This window comes from Hemicordylus capensis, chromosome 1 (genome assembly GCF_027244095.1).
Source record: "Hemicordylus capensis ecotype Gifberg chromosome 1, rHemCap1.1.pri, whole genome shotgun sequence".
Lineage (NCBI taxonomy): Eukaryota > Metazoa > Chordata > Lepidosauria > Squamata > Cordylidae > Hemicordylus > Hemicordylus capensis.
Genome location: NC_069657.1, coordinates 455,703,785 through 455,720,754, shown reverse-complemented (window position 1 = coordinate 455,720,754; position 16,970 = coordinate 455,703,785). Strand labels below are relative to the sequence as shown.

Here is a 16,970-nt window from a genome sequence, read left to right as displayed (position 1 = left end):
TTTCCGGGTCATAGATACTTGGACACCTCCATATACATAACCTGTATGTCTTACGTGACTTGAATTGCAGGACTTGTAGCTCCACCCAATGGGAGAAGGTGTGGGTCTATCTTCATGCCTCACAGTTAGTTCCCCCCAGAAGGCCCCAGCTGGTTGCAGACCAGGGTTTCTCGCTCAGTTAGGCCCAGCAAAGAATCGAGGCCGCCCCAGCGGTGAGCATCCCTAACGTGGCCCTCCCCTTTTCAGGAACTGGCCCAAGTCAACGAGGATAACCTGCCGCTGTACAACCGCTGTGCCTTGTACGCCCTGGGAGCCGCCTACCTCAACCTCATCAGCCAGCTGACCACCGTGCCCGCCTTCTGCCAGCACATCCACGAGGTGGGCTCTTTGGCCTGACTTCTCACCCAGCCCGTGTCTCTTCTTACGTGTGTTTTCTCGCTCTGGGTTATTTTCCTGGCCACCCGATCAATCATCCACTGAAGGTCACACTTGACGTGGCCTGAAATGGAGACACAACGCAAATAAGCCAGAGCTCCCCAACCGCAGGTCCCCAGGTGTTGTTGGATGATCACTCCCATCGTCCCCAGCCAGGCCATTGTGGCTGGGGATGATGGGAGTTGTAGTCCAGCGACATGTAGGGACTCATGGCCTGGAAACCCTGGCTTAGCTGATGGGCAGTCAAGCCAACAAAGAGGCAGGTCTCACGATCAGTGAGACCCACTTTTGCCGGGTTTGCGGGAAGAGCAGGCTAAGCTCACTCTCCCTGCACACGAGCAGGGCAGGAGCCCTGGGCAGCCGGATCGGCCGCCCACACGACTGCTGGCTCCGTGACGGAACCGGCGGGGGCTGGCGGGTTCTGGGGCCGCGCGGCCCCCAGAAGCTCCAGTATGCCCTGCGTGAGCGCGCAGGGCATACTGGAGAGACCCAGAAGGCTTTTCGCCTTCCCTCTGGGGGTCTACCCATGAGTAGCCGCGCCACAGAGTCACACCGCGGCTACTCACGATTTTAAAAACTGGGTTTATGGAGCGCTCGCTCCACAAACCCAGTTTAAGGGGAGGGGTTGTTTGGTGGGTTAACCGCCAGGAAGCCACCGGGCTCGCCTAGACTCCCCTAGCCCAATTTCAGCTGATCGTGGGAATAGCCTCAAAGTCTCCTTTTTAACAGCTCCCGTTGTCCGGGGCACTTTCCAGATTACTCGCTAGACCTGCTGTAGATTGCTTTGGCTTGGCAGGATGGAATTGAAAACGATCCCCAGGATCTACAATGGAAAATACAGCTACTTTTTGGCAACAGGCATACAACATTATATCATTAAATTGCAACGTGAAAATCTGAAACAAGGCATCCGAAATGTGAATGGCACCCTGCCGGCAGCGTAGGGACTGCGGTGTCACAACACAGGTAGTGTGGAAGCCCACTTTGACGATAGGTTGTAGGGGTTCATCTGGAAAGCGCCCCAGCAGGCTGTTGCTGATGAGGCAACAGACTCCATTCGAATCTTGCTTGGTCTTCTCCTGGATGACTGCCTCCAGAAATTTACAAGAATATAAGTGTGGCTTGAATTGTGGGGGGCCTGAACATGTCCTTTTCTTCTTCGACATGCTTTCTTCATGCTTCTCAGTAGCCGAGTCTAGGAGGGGGAACTTGGGTCTGTCAGTGGGTGCTGCTAAGAGGGGTGCAAAATGTTGGAGATGGTTGACAGGCTGAGCCACACTTTCCCCTTTCCAGGTCATAGAGATGAGGCAGAAGGAGGCCCCCTACCTGCTCCCCGAAGGTGTATTTGCAGAGAAACCCAGGTAAGGTGTCCCTGCTGACGTTAGGCAGTGGCCGTCTCCATCAGGAGAGAAGGTTGCAGAAGAGTCTCATGGTGTGGTCTCATGGCCACTGAAGAGTCTCATGGCCCCTCAAGGGGTCTGGCCCCATGCTCACCTGGTTGCATATTCCCCCACGGCCCCGCCCACCCCCATTTGCTCAGCTCTGGCTTTCCCATGTCCTCCCCACAACCCCGCTCACTGATGAGACCCCGGAAGACAGATGGGGAGATGGGCTGGCATCTTGCCTCTTCCCCTCACTGCTGCTGCTGCTGCTCTGCCCTTTAGGCTCTCGAGGAACTTGGACTGCCTGGGGCCCGAGATCCTCTTCCGGCAAAGCAAGATCAGCGAAGTGCTGGGAGGGAGCGGCTACAACTCGGACAGGCTCAGCACCCCCTACATCCCCCAGCTGACAGGTACGGCCCAGGACTGCAAAGGCCCCGATTCCGGAGAGAGCGAGGGGAAACGGTTGGGGTTAGCACTCAAGGAGAGGACAGCTCCCTGTCCCAAGAGAAGATCTTTCTATGGCAGTGCTTTGGCCCTCCAGCTCTTGTTGGACCACACTTCCCATCACCCCTGACTACTGGCCACTGTGGCTGGGGATGATGGGAGTTGTAGTCCAGCAACAGCTCGAGGGCTGAGGTTGTGCCCTTCTGTTCTGTGGTGATGGGAAGGACCTGGAGAGCCACATCCAGTCAGACCAGAGGGACCGCTGCCTCTAGCCCGATTCATATGTGATGCTGTAGGAGTGTCCCGATGTCTGTACACTCCTACACGTGTTTGTGTGAATGGCTGTACCTGCGTTCATTTTAAAATGGAACCTGGATACAGACCCCTTCCAGTGCATGGGACAGATGGGAAGTGTGCTGATCTGTACCTGTGTTGAGCATAACATGTGAATGGCTGTACCTGCGTGCACTGCACACTCGTCGTACGAGTGTTGAACGTAATGTGCAAATGAGCCTTCCTGTGTAAGGCAGTTCTGTGTGTTTATAGTTTTAATTAGCAGTGGCATTCTTGAGGGACCCAGGGGAAAAGGCGCCCTCTTCGGCAAGCCTCCGTGCATGCTGGCGGGTCCTCTCCTTCCCAGCTGTGTGCCTGATGATGTGGTCGGACAGCTCTCCTTGATTCTTCTCCGCCACCTCCCTCCCTTACAGATGAAGATCGGCTGTCCAAGAGGAAGAGCATTGGCGAGACCATCTCCCTGCAGGTGGAAGTGGAGTCGCGAAATAGCCCCGAAAAAGAGGAGGTAGGGCAGGTTGGCCGCTCAGCAGCGTGTGCGGAACCAGGGGGAGGGACCTGGACCTCGTGAAGTCTCTGCTGTCTGGCTCTTTTCCTCTTTTCCTCCCCCCACCCTTGCCATTTCTCTCTGCCCTTGCACCCCCCTCCTCCTCTTGCACAGCTCCCCATTGATCTCCGTGGGGATTGCCAAGGAGACCTTCCTGGTGGGTTGTCCCCTTGATAATGAAGGGGTCCAGCTGCCATTGCAACTTGCCCCAGGGAACTGTGGGAAGGGCAACCAGCCGTAGTGCTGTAGCTGGGCTGTGTGGCCTCCCTTCCAGTCCAGAGGAGTTCCACTGGACAGCTCTGCTGTCAGGCTTCTCCTCCTCCCACTGCTCACTGTCTGCAGCATCTGGCCACTGTCAGGGAGTCCTTGGTGCATGCCAATGGAAGGTTCCAGAAAACTAAGAGGCCTGTAGAGCAGAGCAGTTCATGCGGGGAGCGGCAGGAATTAGGGGTGGGCAGCTCCAGGGAGCGTCTTCAGAGACAGATGCCAGCCGCAGAGACCTTGATGGACTGTGCCTTGATTGCTTTCGGTAGCAGACCAAAGGCACAGTTCCTTCCCCTGCAAAAATACTCTTTGAGAAGGAGCCACATCCTTCCATCTCCCCACATGGTTCCTGCATCCGCACGTTGTTGGAGTGATGCAGAAAAGAAGCCACCGGCAAGAGGCTCGTGTTCTGGTCCGGCTCCTTCTGGTCTGGCTCATAAGAACAATGCTCCTGGATCAGACCCAAGGATGGTGGCTACAGGCCACCTCCAGCCCCAGAAGCAAGAAGATGCCTCTCAATACCAGTTGCAGGGGAGCAACAGCAGGAGAGAGAGAATGCTCTCGCCTCTTGTCTGTGGGCTTCACAGAGGCATCTGGTGGGCCACTGCGGGAAACAGGATGCTGGACTAGAAGAACCAGTAGAAAACTAGAACTTCATGGAAAATGAAGGAAAATGCTAGACTAGAGCCCTTCTTGCTGACACACTAACTTTCTACAGGCAGAGAGAGCTGATGTGCGAGAGTGTATGATCATGTCATTCCCCACCTGCATAGAGATCGCTTGGCCATAGATGAGGACAGACAAAATCAAGTCCTCCTCCATGCATAATTAAATGATAATGGGATTTGCTGCCAAAGGATGTGTTGACAGCCGCTTGCTTGAATGGCTTTAGAAGGAGATTAAACAAGTTCATCGAAGAGAGAGTAAGGGGCCTATCAGCCGCTATTGGCCACAATGGCTAAATCAAACCTCCCTGTTCAGAGGCAGTATATCTCAGAGTACCAGTTGCTGGGGACATACCTTAGAGGAAGGTTGCTGCCCACGTGGGCAGGGACAGTATCATCAGGACCAGCTCCAGTATGCTTATTATCTCAGGATTTACAGTTAGTTCTTCACATGTTATAGAAACTAATATTGTGGCTAGTGCTTCATTAACTAGAAGTTCTTTGACCCCGGCCGCCTCTGCCTCCTCTGTGCGTCTGAAGTGCCTCAGCCCCTTTCGTGGCCTGCCAAACCTGCCAGCAACTAACGTTCCCCTTTTCTGTCTCCTCTTCCTCCCCTCACCCCAACAAATCCAAAACAGAAGGCACCAGCTGAAGAGATCACTTACGAAACCCTGAAGAAAGCAATTGGTAAGCACCTGTGTGGAGGAAGCTGTGAGTTGTTATCTATCCCCGAGGGGTCCTTCCCGCACACTCACAGCTCTGGCATACACCAAACCGTTCCCATTTTCTACAGCAGCAGAAGCATTCGGAGGTTTTTCTACAGGGGGTGTTATCCCAAGCATTCAGACTCCAGAGCGTTCACTGAATTTTCACAGCCAAGGATTTGGGGGGTGCTCCAGCCACAGACTCCTTGCAGAGTTTCCAATGAACTAGATAGCGAAGTCCAGCTTTCTTTCTGGATTAAAACTGGACTCCACTCTTACATCTATAAAGAACTGGTTAGAGTATGAATGGCCCACCCTCTGAGGAGCCCAACTGCTGTGGTCCTGCACGAGTCCCTGATCTTTGCGTGCTTCTGATTGGAAGGAGTTGAGCCCAGAGCAACCACTCATGGTGAGAGGTCGCCAGTCCCAAAATACAGATGTCCAGCATCAGAATTATCCACCCTCAGTGGAGACTAATTGAGTACGAGGGGGAGCAAGGCCAGAGCACTGGACTCTGAAAACACTGCCGCAGACATACTCCAGTGTCGGGGGGCACTTTGGGACTGCAGGAGCCTCTAACTGTTTAATTAAAAGGGCCCAAGAATTACTGGCCTAGGGGCGTTCACAGCTGACAGTTTATTTCGGAATGGAACTCAGCTCCCCTATTAAAAAGTATAATGCTGCTGTAGTTTGTCTATCTGAAATATTTATATCCACCCCTCCAATAGACTACTGCTCAGGACAGTTCACAACATTAATAAAATAGATACACCATAAAGAAAAATTAAATAGTTAAAAGAGCAAAGTAAAACCACATTTAAAAGTTATAAGTAAAAAGCTAGAAACTAAGAAACCTACCCGATATAAGCAGTGGATAAAACATTTAAAAGTCTTTTAAAAGGTGTGTCTTTAATTGTTGAAAGTGCTCAGGGAGGAGGCATGGGGAAGCTCTTCCGGGAGGGTGTTCAACCGAGGGGCCATAACCAAAAAGGCCCTGTCCCTGCCCACTGGATCTCCATTACTGGTGGGGCCATGAGCAGCGCCTGGGATGCCAAACTTCTGGGACACCTCACTTCTAATGATGGAATGAAAAGGTGGGTGAATAGAGAAGCCCTTACCTGACTGAGGTTGCTGACTCCGCCTCTAGTTCCTCACCTCCACCTGTGTGTGTCACAGGCTGCCACCCCGGAACAATTCAGCAAGATTGTTCAAGGTCAAGCTTTGGATGCTAAAAGATTAACCCAGGAGTCCTCAAGTGTGGGTCCCCAGATGTTGCTAGACTGCAGCTCCCATCATGCACAGCTCCAGTGGCCTTTTGCCGTTCCTGCTGTGAGTGATGAGAATTGCAGACCACATGAATTCCCTTTCTCCAGACTATCAGAGATTTGCTCATAGGGGAATAGGACCAGAAAATGCCAGCAATTTTTACGTTGACTTCAGTTTAATTCTGTAGCACCTCTTCCCTGCTATCTAACCCTCGGTCTCCTTTAACCCTCTTTTAGTTGACAGTGTTGCGGTGGAGGAACAGGAGCGGGAGAGACGGCGGCAGGTGGTGGAGAAGTTCCAGAAAGCTCCCTTTGAAGAAATTGCTGCTCATTGTGGTGCCCGGGTGAGTGGCGGCTTCTGGGTCCCGACTGTAGGAGCTCAGAATGGTGTACGTGGTTATTTTTATCCTCACAACAACCCTGTGAAGTAGGTTAGTCTGAGAGACACATGACTGTCCCAGAGTCACCCAGTGAGTTTCATGGCTAAATGGGGATTTGAACTTGGGTCTTCTTGGACCTAGTCCAACACTCTAACCACTAAGCTATGCTGGCTCTATTTCAAAACACAAACATAGAGAGGTTGGCCCAGCAAGTAGGAGGGCGCATCTTTGGCACAATGTATAAAATGACTAATATCACCCAGAGGTTTTATAAAGAGAGGTAGATAAGTACCATAGATAGGTCGATGGTCCAGTGGGACAGAGAGAGAGTGTGTGAACAAAAAGGTGCGGCTATGTGGAAACAGCAGTGCTTAAGGTGACTTCTTCTGATTCTGGAAGCTCAGTTAGCTAAAGAATGCCCTCTTCTGTTCCTTTTTGTGGAATCAGCCTACCCCAAGTTCCTTGCCTGCTAACCAGAACACTTCACACTACTTGAAACAGAGTTTATTGAGAATATTTGGAGTACTGTGTATAGTTCTGGTCACCATAACTCAAAAAGAACATTCTAGAACTGGAGAAGGTGCAGAAAAGGGTGGCTAAGATGACCAGGGGCCTGGAGCACCTTCCTTAGGAGGCTAGGCTACAGCACCTGGGCCTCTTCAGTTTGGAAAAGAGGTGACTAAGAGGAGACATAATAGAGGTCTATAAAATTATGCATGGTGTGGAGAGAGTGGACAGAGAGAAATTTTCCTCCCTCTCTCACAGCACTAGAACTACCCCATGAAACTGAAGGCCAGGAAATTTAGGACTGACAAAAGCAAATGCTTTTTCACACAACACACAATTAATCTATGGAATCCTCTGCCATGGGATATGGTGATGGCCACCAGCTTGGATGGCTCTAAATGAGACTTGGACATGGAGGACAGGATTGTCAATGGCTCCTAGTGTTGATGTTTATAGGCTGCCTCCCCGCTCAGAGGCAGGATACTGCAGCTGCTGGATCAGAAGGATCTTGAGCCTGATCCAGCAAGGCCTTTCTTATGTTCCTATTTAATAAAGCAAATGGGATAGAGGGCATTGGAACATCCAGGGGCCAAGGCAAAATGGGGCCACTTTTTACCAAAAAGAAAATCTCCTCTTCATCCATTTTTGGGACATTTATTATGCCAAAAGAGAGCAAAACATTTCAGCGCATAGCCACTCTGCCTACATATCACTGTGACCTCATCCCATTCACTAGGTGACCCCTGATTACCTAGGACTGTCCAAGTGACTTTTCTTAGGAAGAACCCCCAGTATTTAAAAAAAAGTGTTACCGAAGAAGAAGCAAGTATGAAAAAAGGTGAACATTTCCAGCTTTACCAGTGGATGGCTTGGGGAAATCTCTCACCCACCAACCCCCTGGAAGACGGTAATCCAGTTACCACCCAGAACGGAAGATGAGTGACTGGTTACCTCCCAGCAGCCTTAACCCATGGAGAATAAGAATATTATTATCCTAGCCTCTACTGGATAGATGAATAGTATATAAATTATGTAACTTCCAATTACACATGCTTCTTAATGCTGTTTTACGTTGACAATATAATTATGGTCTGGTACTTGCTAGACTAAAATAGGCAATATTAATAATATGGTATCATAAAAATTGATTACAATGAGGAGGATTATATAAATGCTTTCTTATAAAAGAGCAATGGAGGACTTCAAGAAAACCTAGCTCAGGTGCCTCCTGTGATCGGGATTTTTCTCCCTTCGTGCCCTAATTTCCCTCTCCTGTTCAGGACCCAAAGCAGGAGGACACTGCAATACCATCCTATCAAACATTGGGGCAACCCTCAAGGACCACCAGTGATAATAATCTATGCATATCAAATCCTAGGAATGGCTTTCTCCTTGCTGTGAATGCCTCCAGTGTGGGCTCAAGCAAGCCTCTCTTGAGAGGGAGTTCCCAAGTTGGGGTCGTCTGACTGTGAGAGTCCCTTCCTGGACCCCAAGCAGAAGGCCCAGAATTGAGGCCAAACCCGACGCTCTTAAGGGGCCAAGAAGTGTGGCCTTGGCCAGCAGGGGATAAGCACAGGACTGGGTGACAGCAGCAAGGCCAGCAGCTCCCAGTGTGACAAGAGCCCGTGGAAGCATCCCAGAGGTGTTCTCGGGCTAGTCTCTCTCTTTCAGCATCCAGTGAATTTTGTAGCCAGGGAACATCAAAGCCTCCAGGGAGATCTAGTTTCCTCATTTCCCTTGTTGCAGCCTGAGAACTCCCTGAGGGCAGGCTTGCCAGACAAGAAAACACACCTCGCTAACACATCCAGCATTCACAAGAAGGCTGTCTTCAGCTGGTCTCTGAGCACCTTTTGGTTTTGTGTCACTGTTCCTACCAATGACTGTTCTCGTTGCAGGCCACTCTGCTCCAGAGCAAGCTCAACCAGATATTTGAGATTACCATACGGTAAGGGGTGATTTCTTCAAGGGGAGTGGTGGGGGGTGGGGATATGTGCACAGAAAGAGGCACTTATTTTGTACTTCACGTTCCTCTGCAGCTTCCTTGCAGAGGAAAAATGCCCTCTGTGTTCTGCCAGGGTTCGTTTAGCGTGCCAGGAGGGGGTGCCACTGTTTGCAAGTTCTGCCTGTGGCACCACAATGGCCCCAGCTGGTCTGGACCAGATCTCCATTTCGTAGCATCCTCTCATCAACCCAGTGGAAAGTGTCAGCTCACTGCACCGCAGCTGTGATACAGGCCAATCCCATGCGAGGGATCTTTAGGAAGGGGGTTGAAAATAAAAATCCTAATATTATGATACCCTTCTACAAATTGATGGTGCAGCCACATCTGGAGTACTGCGTACAGCTTTGGTCACCACATCTTAAGGAGGACATTGTAGAACTGGAAAGGGTGCAGAAGAGGGCAACCCAGATGACCAGGGGCCTGGAGCACCTGGGCTACAGCATCTGGGGCTTTATAGTTTAGGAAAGAGGCGACTAAGGGGAGACATGATTGAGGTGTGGACAGAGAGAAATTTTCCTCCCTCTCTCACAACACTAGAACTCAGGATCATCCCATAAAACTGATGGCCAGGAGATTTAGGACCAACAAGAGGAAGTACTTTTTCACACAGCACATAATTAATCTATGATAGGTCTGCTCAACTTTGGCCCTCCAGCAGATGTTATTTATTTATTTGTTTGTTTGTTTGTTTGTTTGTTCGTCATATTTTTACACCGCCCAAAACTTACGTGTCTGGGCGGTTTACAACAAGATTAAAAAGCAAAACATTAATTAAAAACAAAAACAAAACAAAAGGGGGGAAAATTTAAAAACAACAAATTTAAAACACGATTTAAAATTTTAAAACAATATGTTGGCCTTCAGCTCCCATTATCCCTGGCTATTGGCCACTGTGGCTGGGGATTATGGGAGCTGTAGTCCAAAAACAGCTGGAGGGGGTAGTGTTAAGCCGGCCTGATCTATGGAATTCTCTGCCACAGAATGTGGTGATGGCCACTAGCTTGGATGGCTTTAAAATGGGCTTAGACAAATTCAGTGGCTTCTAGCCTGGTGGTTATAGGCCACCGCCCGCCTCAGAGGCAAGATGCCTCTGAATCCCAGTTGCAGGGGAGCAAGAGCAGGAGAGAGGGCATGCCCCTACCTCTTGCCTGTGGGCTTCTCAGAGGGATCTGGTGGTCCACTGTGTGAAACAGGATGCTGGACTAGATGGGCTTCCTTGGGCCTGATCCAGCAGGGCTGTTCTTGTGTCCTCCTTCTCTCCCTTCTCTTCACTGCAGGCCCCCTCCGAGCCCTTCCGGCACCATCACAGCTGCTTACGGCCAGCCCCAGGGCCACTCCATCCCTGTGTATGAGATGAAATTCCCAGACCTGTGCGTGTACTGAGAGCCAGCCTGCATGCCAGGACAAGGTGGTGCCCTGAACCAGCCAGGACCACGTGGAGTGCCGCCTGCATGAGCCAAAGCAGGGCTGTGGGTCAGAGCGAGGGGTGGGGGAGACGCCCCGTCGCCACCTTCAGTGCACGATGGACAGAAGCACCCCCTGCATACTTTCCTCCTTTCCCTTCTTCGTGCTCAACTCGTGTTTCTGTCACGCAAACCACAGAACGCCTTTTATGGACAGTGAAGGAAGTGGGGTGGGTGTTGGCTTCCCTTTTTTAGAAGCTGCAGAACTATTTTGAGGGGTTTGAATGTTTTCCTTGGTCGCGCTCTCTCTCTAGTGAAAGCGTGTGTTGATAATCCATTACATAAAGTGACTCTCTTCTCTGTGTGTCTCACGTTCCACTTGACATTTCTTGTGCAAAACAGCTTCTTAGCAATAAGCCCATGCTGTTCTTGTCTTGTGTCTTAATGGACGTTTCCTAACCCTTTTCTTTTCAGGTTTCCAGGTTAACAAGCCAAAAACCTTTATGTCTTTCCAAGGGTAGTTCAATGTGAAAATACTGAGCACCCCAAAAGAAATGGGGGTTTCAAATAAGATGTACAGGTGACCCTTGTTATCTGTGGGGGTTCCGTTCTGGCCTACAATCGCAGATAACGAGACTGCAGATAACAGGACCTTGAGTCAATAGGAACTGGGGAGTTAGGTTCCTAGAGGAATAAAAAGGGGATTTTAAAAAAGTGTGGAGGAGGCAGAAAGCACTGTTCCATGCTCTCCAGGTCTCCAGCTGTCCAGCAATAGGAACATAGGAAGCTGCCATATACTGAGTCAGACCACTAGTCTATCTAACTCAGTATTGTCTTCACAGACTGGCAGCAGCTTCTCCAAGGTTGCAGGCTGGAATCACTCTCAGCCCTATCTTGGAGAAGCCAGAGAGGGAACTTGGTACCTTCTTCTGCTCTTCCCAGAGCGGCTCCATCCCCTGAGGGGAATATCTTGCAGTGCTCACACTTCTAATCTCCCATTCATATGGAACCAGGATGGACCCTGTTTCGTTAACGAGACAAGTCATGCCTGCGACCACCAAACCAGCAATGCCCCTCCCCCAAATCCCCAATTCCCCTGATTTTCAACAAAAAATTGTGGTAATTTTTTTTAAAGAGCCACAAAATGGCTCTGTGGTGCAAAATGGTGGCCAGAAATGACATCAGAAGTCATTTCTGGCCACCCAGGAACCATGAATAGGCAAATTTAGACTGTTTTAAACCGTGGATAATGAGGTCGGGTCTATATAGCCTGACTGCGGATGCATGAAACAGCAGGTACCAGGACCATGGATAGCAAGGGCCACCTGTAAAGCGTAGGATAATGCAAAAGGGGTAGGACTTTTCAGGAATGTTTTTGTCAGTGGTAAAAATCATCTACATTTGGGTGGTGTTGGTTGCTGCTTTGCAGGGGTTGGAAGTGTTCAGCCATTCTGATTGGAGATCAAGCAGTGATCTGATTGGCTGAGACCATCCATGGGAACAGTCCAGGTTTTATTACCTTCATTCTAAACTGGCTTTATTTGCCTTCAGGGATGTCGTCATGTAGCAAATCTGGTTTGCTACCAAACATTGTGATGTAATCCCATTCACTGTGTGATCCCTGATTGGCTGGAGCCCTCTGGGAAGGAGAAATAATCAGGTGTGGAAGGAATAGCAGCAGCAGCAATACAGAAAGAAAGCAATGACACTGAATATTGAGGGGGGTTTTCCTGGAAATATTTGTCCCCCAACAAAACAAAAATGCTCTCTTTTCAGCCTGAAAATCAAAATGATGGGATGTGTGATGAGAAAACTCCAAGTTTTGATATAGATTGGGACCAGCAATTATGAGCAAAAATGGACAAATTTTAGAAAAATCCCTAATGCAACCATGAGGGTTGTAAACTGACTCCTAATTGCTGGCCCCAGACGATGCTCCCTCACCCCAGGAGACGGATGGTGCTGCTACTGCTGCCGAAGCCGTGCCTCTCGCTTCTCTTTCCTCCCACCCCACCCCCGGCATCTCTAGCATTGCTCCAGCCCATTACAGGTCCTTGTGCGGGGGGGGGGGGGGAGAGAGATGCCAAAAGCAGCTCTTGACAAGACAAGGCTCAGACCAGAGGAGGCAGCAGACTAGTTTGTCGTCTTCTCTAAAGAAGAAAGCAAGCAGGGCAAGCAAGCCAATATATAAGACAATCAGCAACACAACAAGGGGGAAAGGACAAGCAATGTTTGTTAGCTTTCAAGTAAACAAGCTCTACATATTCTAAAGAGCCAGTAAAACCAGTTGTGAAGGCAGGAGGCCACCAATGAAGGGGGTGCCCCCCCACCACCCAGTGTATTGCACCGACTGTGGTATGTATGGCCATCTGCCAGAGGAGCAGAAGTCGTGGCTGTGTGCTTGGTGCAAAACTCCTGGCCCTCAGGGAACAAGTCTGTTCCCTCAAAGCCAAACTGGCTGACCTGGAGAAGTTTAGGGAGGCAGAGAGGCGAGTGGGTGACAGCAGAGGTGCACCTAGGTAATTTGGGAGCCTGGACCTAAAGGCCTTTGGAGGCCCACCCTTCTCTACAGATTAAGCATCATCATGCTCCGCCGGGAGACCACACCACCCAGGACAGGCTAAAGAGAATTTGCGGGGGGCCCAGGAGCTGTGGAGGCCCTGGACTTCGGCCCCAAAGTCCAGGGGTAAGAGTGCCTCTGTGGGTGAGACCCTCAGGGAAGCGATAGAGGCCTCCCACTCCCAGGCTGACAACTCCTCTGCTATCGTGGAGAATGAAGGTCTCAGAGAAGGAGGACATCAGTCTGAGGGAGAGGGAAATGCTGCCTTAGAAGGGACCCCTCCCTTGGGTGATGTGCCCATATCCTCTCACATAGAGGATACTCCGAGGGTTGGGGGGCTCCTAGGAGTGGATGATTCAGTCGTTAGGGGCATAGAGAGATGGGTCTGAGACCCTCATGTAGACCTCCCAGTGACTTGCCTGGACATCACACAGTGTCTCGATGGCCGTTGGGCAGCGCTAGGGAGGAGTCAGCTAAGCTGTCATGGTGCATGTTGGCACCAATGACGTTGGGAAATGCAGTCAGGAGATCCTGGAAACCAAATTTAGGCTGCTACATAGCATGCTGAAGTCCAGGACCCCCAAGGTAACATTCTCTGAAATGCTTCCTGTTCCATATGCAGGGCCAGCAAGAAAGGCAGAGCTGAGGGGTCTCGATGCGTAGATGAGACTAGGAGGAGAGGTTTAGATTTGTTAGACACTGGGATACATTTGGGAGGAGGGAAGCCTGTACAAAAGGGATGGGCTCCACTAGAACCAAACTGGAACCAGACTGCTGGCACTTAAAATCAAAAAGGTTGCAGAGCAGCTCTGAAAATGACGCCTGGGGGATTGCCAACAGGCGGTATCTCAGGTAGGCAAAATCCCCTAAGGTTTGAGGGTACAAACATTGCAGATAAATGAGAAAGGGACAGAGTAGAACCAGGAGTAGAGCAGGCAGCAAACTGGTCAAATGACAGTAATCAACGGCTACTAGTTGGAGGGCTGTAGGCCACCTCCAGCCTCAGTGGCAGGATGCCTCTGAGTACCAGTTGCAGGGGAGTAACAGCAGGAGAGAGAGCATGCCCTCAACTCCTGCCTGTGGGCTTCCAGTGGCAAATGCTGGGCCACTGTGTGAAACAGGATGCTGGACTAGATGGGCCTTCTTGGGCCTGATTCAGCAGGGCTGTTCTTATGTTCTTAAGGGAGATAGTGTATAGGTATCTCGGGAGTTGGGAAGGAGACTCAGTGTATAGGTTGGCATATACCAATGCCAAGATAGGTGAGCTGGAGTGCTTGGTTGCTAATGAAACCATAGGTATAGTGGGCATTGCGGAAACCTGGTGGAACTGTGAGAAGCAGTGGGACACTGTTATTCCTGGATATAAACTCTATAGAAAGGGGTAGGTTGGGGGTGGAATAGCACTGTATATTAAAGAAGGGATAGAATCCAACAAGCTGGAAAACCTAGGTGGACCAGAGTCCTCCACAGAATCATTATGGCTGACAATAGGAGGACTGAAAGGAATGTGTTACTAGGGTCGTGCTATCGCCCTCCAGATCAAAACGCTGATAATAGCCAGGAGTTGGAGAAGCGCGTCAGAGGCATCAGAGAGAGAGCTGTAATAATGGGTGACTTCAATTATCCTCACTTAGACTGTGCAAATTCATGTTTGGGTATTGACAGACTGGCCAAATTTCTAGACGTGCTAAATGACTCTCTTGGAACAGTTGGTCACAGAACCAACCAGAGAGAAGGCAACCTTGGACTTAGTCCTGAGTGGTGCCTAGAACCTGGTGTGAGATGTCAGAGTTGGAGAATCACTGGGGAACAGTGACCATAGTGTGATCCAATTCAGCATATATGCGAGTGGAGCTTTGCCAAGGAAGTCCAACACAGATATGTTGGACTTCAGAAAAGGAAACTTCTAAAAAATGAGGGGACAGGTAAAAAGGAAGTTGAAAGGGAAAGTCATGGGGTTCAAGTCACTCCAGAACAGAAAGTATGGAACTTATTCAAATCCACAATAATAGAATTGTACAGTACAGTACAATACATTCAGCTGGAATGTATACCAAGGAGGAAGAAAGGTACCACCAAGTTCAGGAGGATGCCAGCATGGCTAACAAGTAGTCAGGAAAGCTATAAAAGGGAAGAAGACTTCTTTCAGAAAATGGAAGACCTGCCCAAATGAAGGGAACAGGAAGGAACATAAATTCTGGCAAAAGAAATGCAAGGAGACAATAAGGGATGCAAAAAGAGAGTCTGAGGAGCATATAGCAAAAAGTGTCAAGGGGAATAAGAAAAATGTCTTTAAATATTTCAGAATATTTAAATATTTAATATTTCACCTGCCAGGGAGGCGGTTGGACCCTTAGATGTTGAGGGCATGAAAGGGATTATTGAGGATAAGGAGGTTGCAGATAAGCTGAATGAGTCCTTTGCATCTGTCTACACAGCAGAGGATACTGACCATATACCCTGAAACTCTGGAACTGAGCTTCTGGAACTGAGCTTCTCAGGCTTCTAGGCTGAAGAACTGGGTCAACTTGAAGTGACAAGAGCATGTTCTAAATTCTCTCAAAAAACTAAAAATTAACAAATCACCAGGGCCAGATGGCATCCATCCAAGAATTCTGAAGGAACTCAAATGTGAAATTGCTGATCTCCTCCCAAAAATATGTAACTTGTCCCTACAATCAGGCTCTGAACTAGAAGACTGGAAAGTAGCTACTGTAACTCCAATTTTCAAAAATCCAGGCAGTATCAAGCAAATCACAGGCTTAGTTTAACTTCTGTGCTGGGTGAATTGATGGAAAGCATACTTAAGGACAACATTAATAAACATTACTACACGGTCAAAGTGATGGAAAGCATTCTCAAAGATAAAATTGTTAGGCATATAGAAAAACAGGCCCTGCTGAAAGAGAACCAACCAGCACGGTTTCTGCAAGGGCAAGTATTGAATCATTAACCTAGTGTCAACAGGCATGTGGATAAAGATGATCCTGTTGACATATACTTGGACTTCCAAAAAGCTTTCCACAAAGTTCCTCATCAAAAGCTCTTGCGAAAACCTAGCAGTCATGGGATAAGGCGACAGGTTCACATGTGGACCAGTAACTGGTTGAAGAACAGGAATCAGAGGGTAGGTATAAATGGACAGTTCTCTGAATGGGAGGGGGAGAAGGGGGGTCCCCCAGGAATCCGTACTGGGACCAGTGCTTTTTAATTTATTCATAAATGATCTGGAAGTTGGGGTAAGCAGCCAAGTGGCCAAATTTGCAGATGACACTAAACTAGTTAGATAGTTAAATCCACAACAGATTGTGAGGAGCTCCAAAAGGATCTTTCCAAACTGGGTGAGTGGGCGACAAAATGGCAGACGCAGTTCAATGTAAGCAAGTGTAAAGTGATGCATATTGGGGCAAAAAACCCCAACTTCACATATATGCTGCTGGGGTATAATCTGTCAGTGACTGACCAGGAGAGGGATCTTGGGGTGTGGTGGGCAGTCCATTGAAAGTGTCGACTCAGTGCACGGCAGCTATGAAAAAGACCAATTTCATGCTAGGGATCATTAGGAAGGGGACTGAAAATAAAAATGCTAATATTATAATGCCCTTATACAAATCTATGGTGTGGCCTCATCTGGAGTGCTGTGTACCATTCTGGTCACTTATCTTAAGAAGGACATTGTAGAACTGGGAAAAGTGCAGAAGAGGGCAACCACGATGATCAAGGGCCTGGAGCAAGGCTACAGCAGCTGAGGCTTTATAGTTTGGAAAAGAGATAACTAAGGGGAGACATGACAGAGGTGTATAAAACTATGCATGGCGTAGAGAGAGTGGACAGAGAGAAATTCTTCTCCCTCTCTCACAACACTAGAACCAGGGGTCATCCTATGAAACGGAGGGGTGGGAAATTTAGGACCAACAATAGGAAGTACTTTTTCACACAAGGCATAATTAATCTATGGAATCCGCTGCCAGAGGACATGGTGATGGCCACCAGTTTGGATGGCTTTAAGAAGGGCTTAGATAAATTCATAGAGGACAGGTCTCTCAATACAGTAATCCCTCGACCTATGAACTACTCGACTTACGTTGTTTTCGAGTTACGAGCGACAAAAAAGACCGGAA

The 16,970-nt window shown here is 49.2% G+C and overlaps 1 protein-coding gene across 8 annotated transcripts in view; it reads left to right on the top strand.

The window, feature by feature from the left end:
• Positions 1-10,653, top strand: part of EFR3B (EFR3 homolog B) — a 148,344-nt gene extending 137,691 nt beyond the window's left edge. For 7 of the 8 annotated variants that reach the window (XM_053249698.1, XM_053249671.1, XM_053249719.1 and 4 more), the window contains 8 exons: positions 247-378; positions 1,729-1,796; positions 2,100-2,227; positions 2,969-3,060; positions 4,667-4,715; positions 6,235-6,341; positions 8,780-8,829; positions 10,164-10,653. In XM_053249698.1, coding sequence (XP_053105673.1) covers positions 247-378; positions 1,729-1,796; positions 2,100-2,227; positions 2,969-3,060; positions 4,667-4,715; positions 6,235-6,341; positions 8,780-8,829; positions 10,164-10,269 — 732 coding nt within the window. In that variant the 3' untranslated portion in view covers positions 10,270-10,653. The remainder of the gene's footprint in view (positions 1-246; positions 379-1,728; positions 1,797-2,099; positions 2,228-2,968; positions 3,061-4,666; positions 4,716-6,234; positions 6,342-8,779; positions 8,830-10,163) is intronic. The other variant, XM_053249704.1, reaches the window with a different exon arrangement.
• The last annotated feature ends 6,317 nt before the right edge of the window (positions 10,654-16,970 follow it).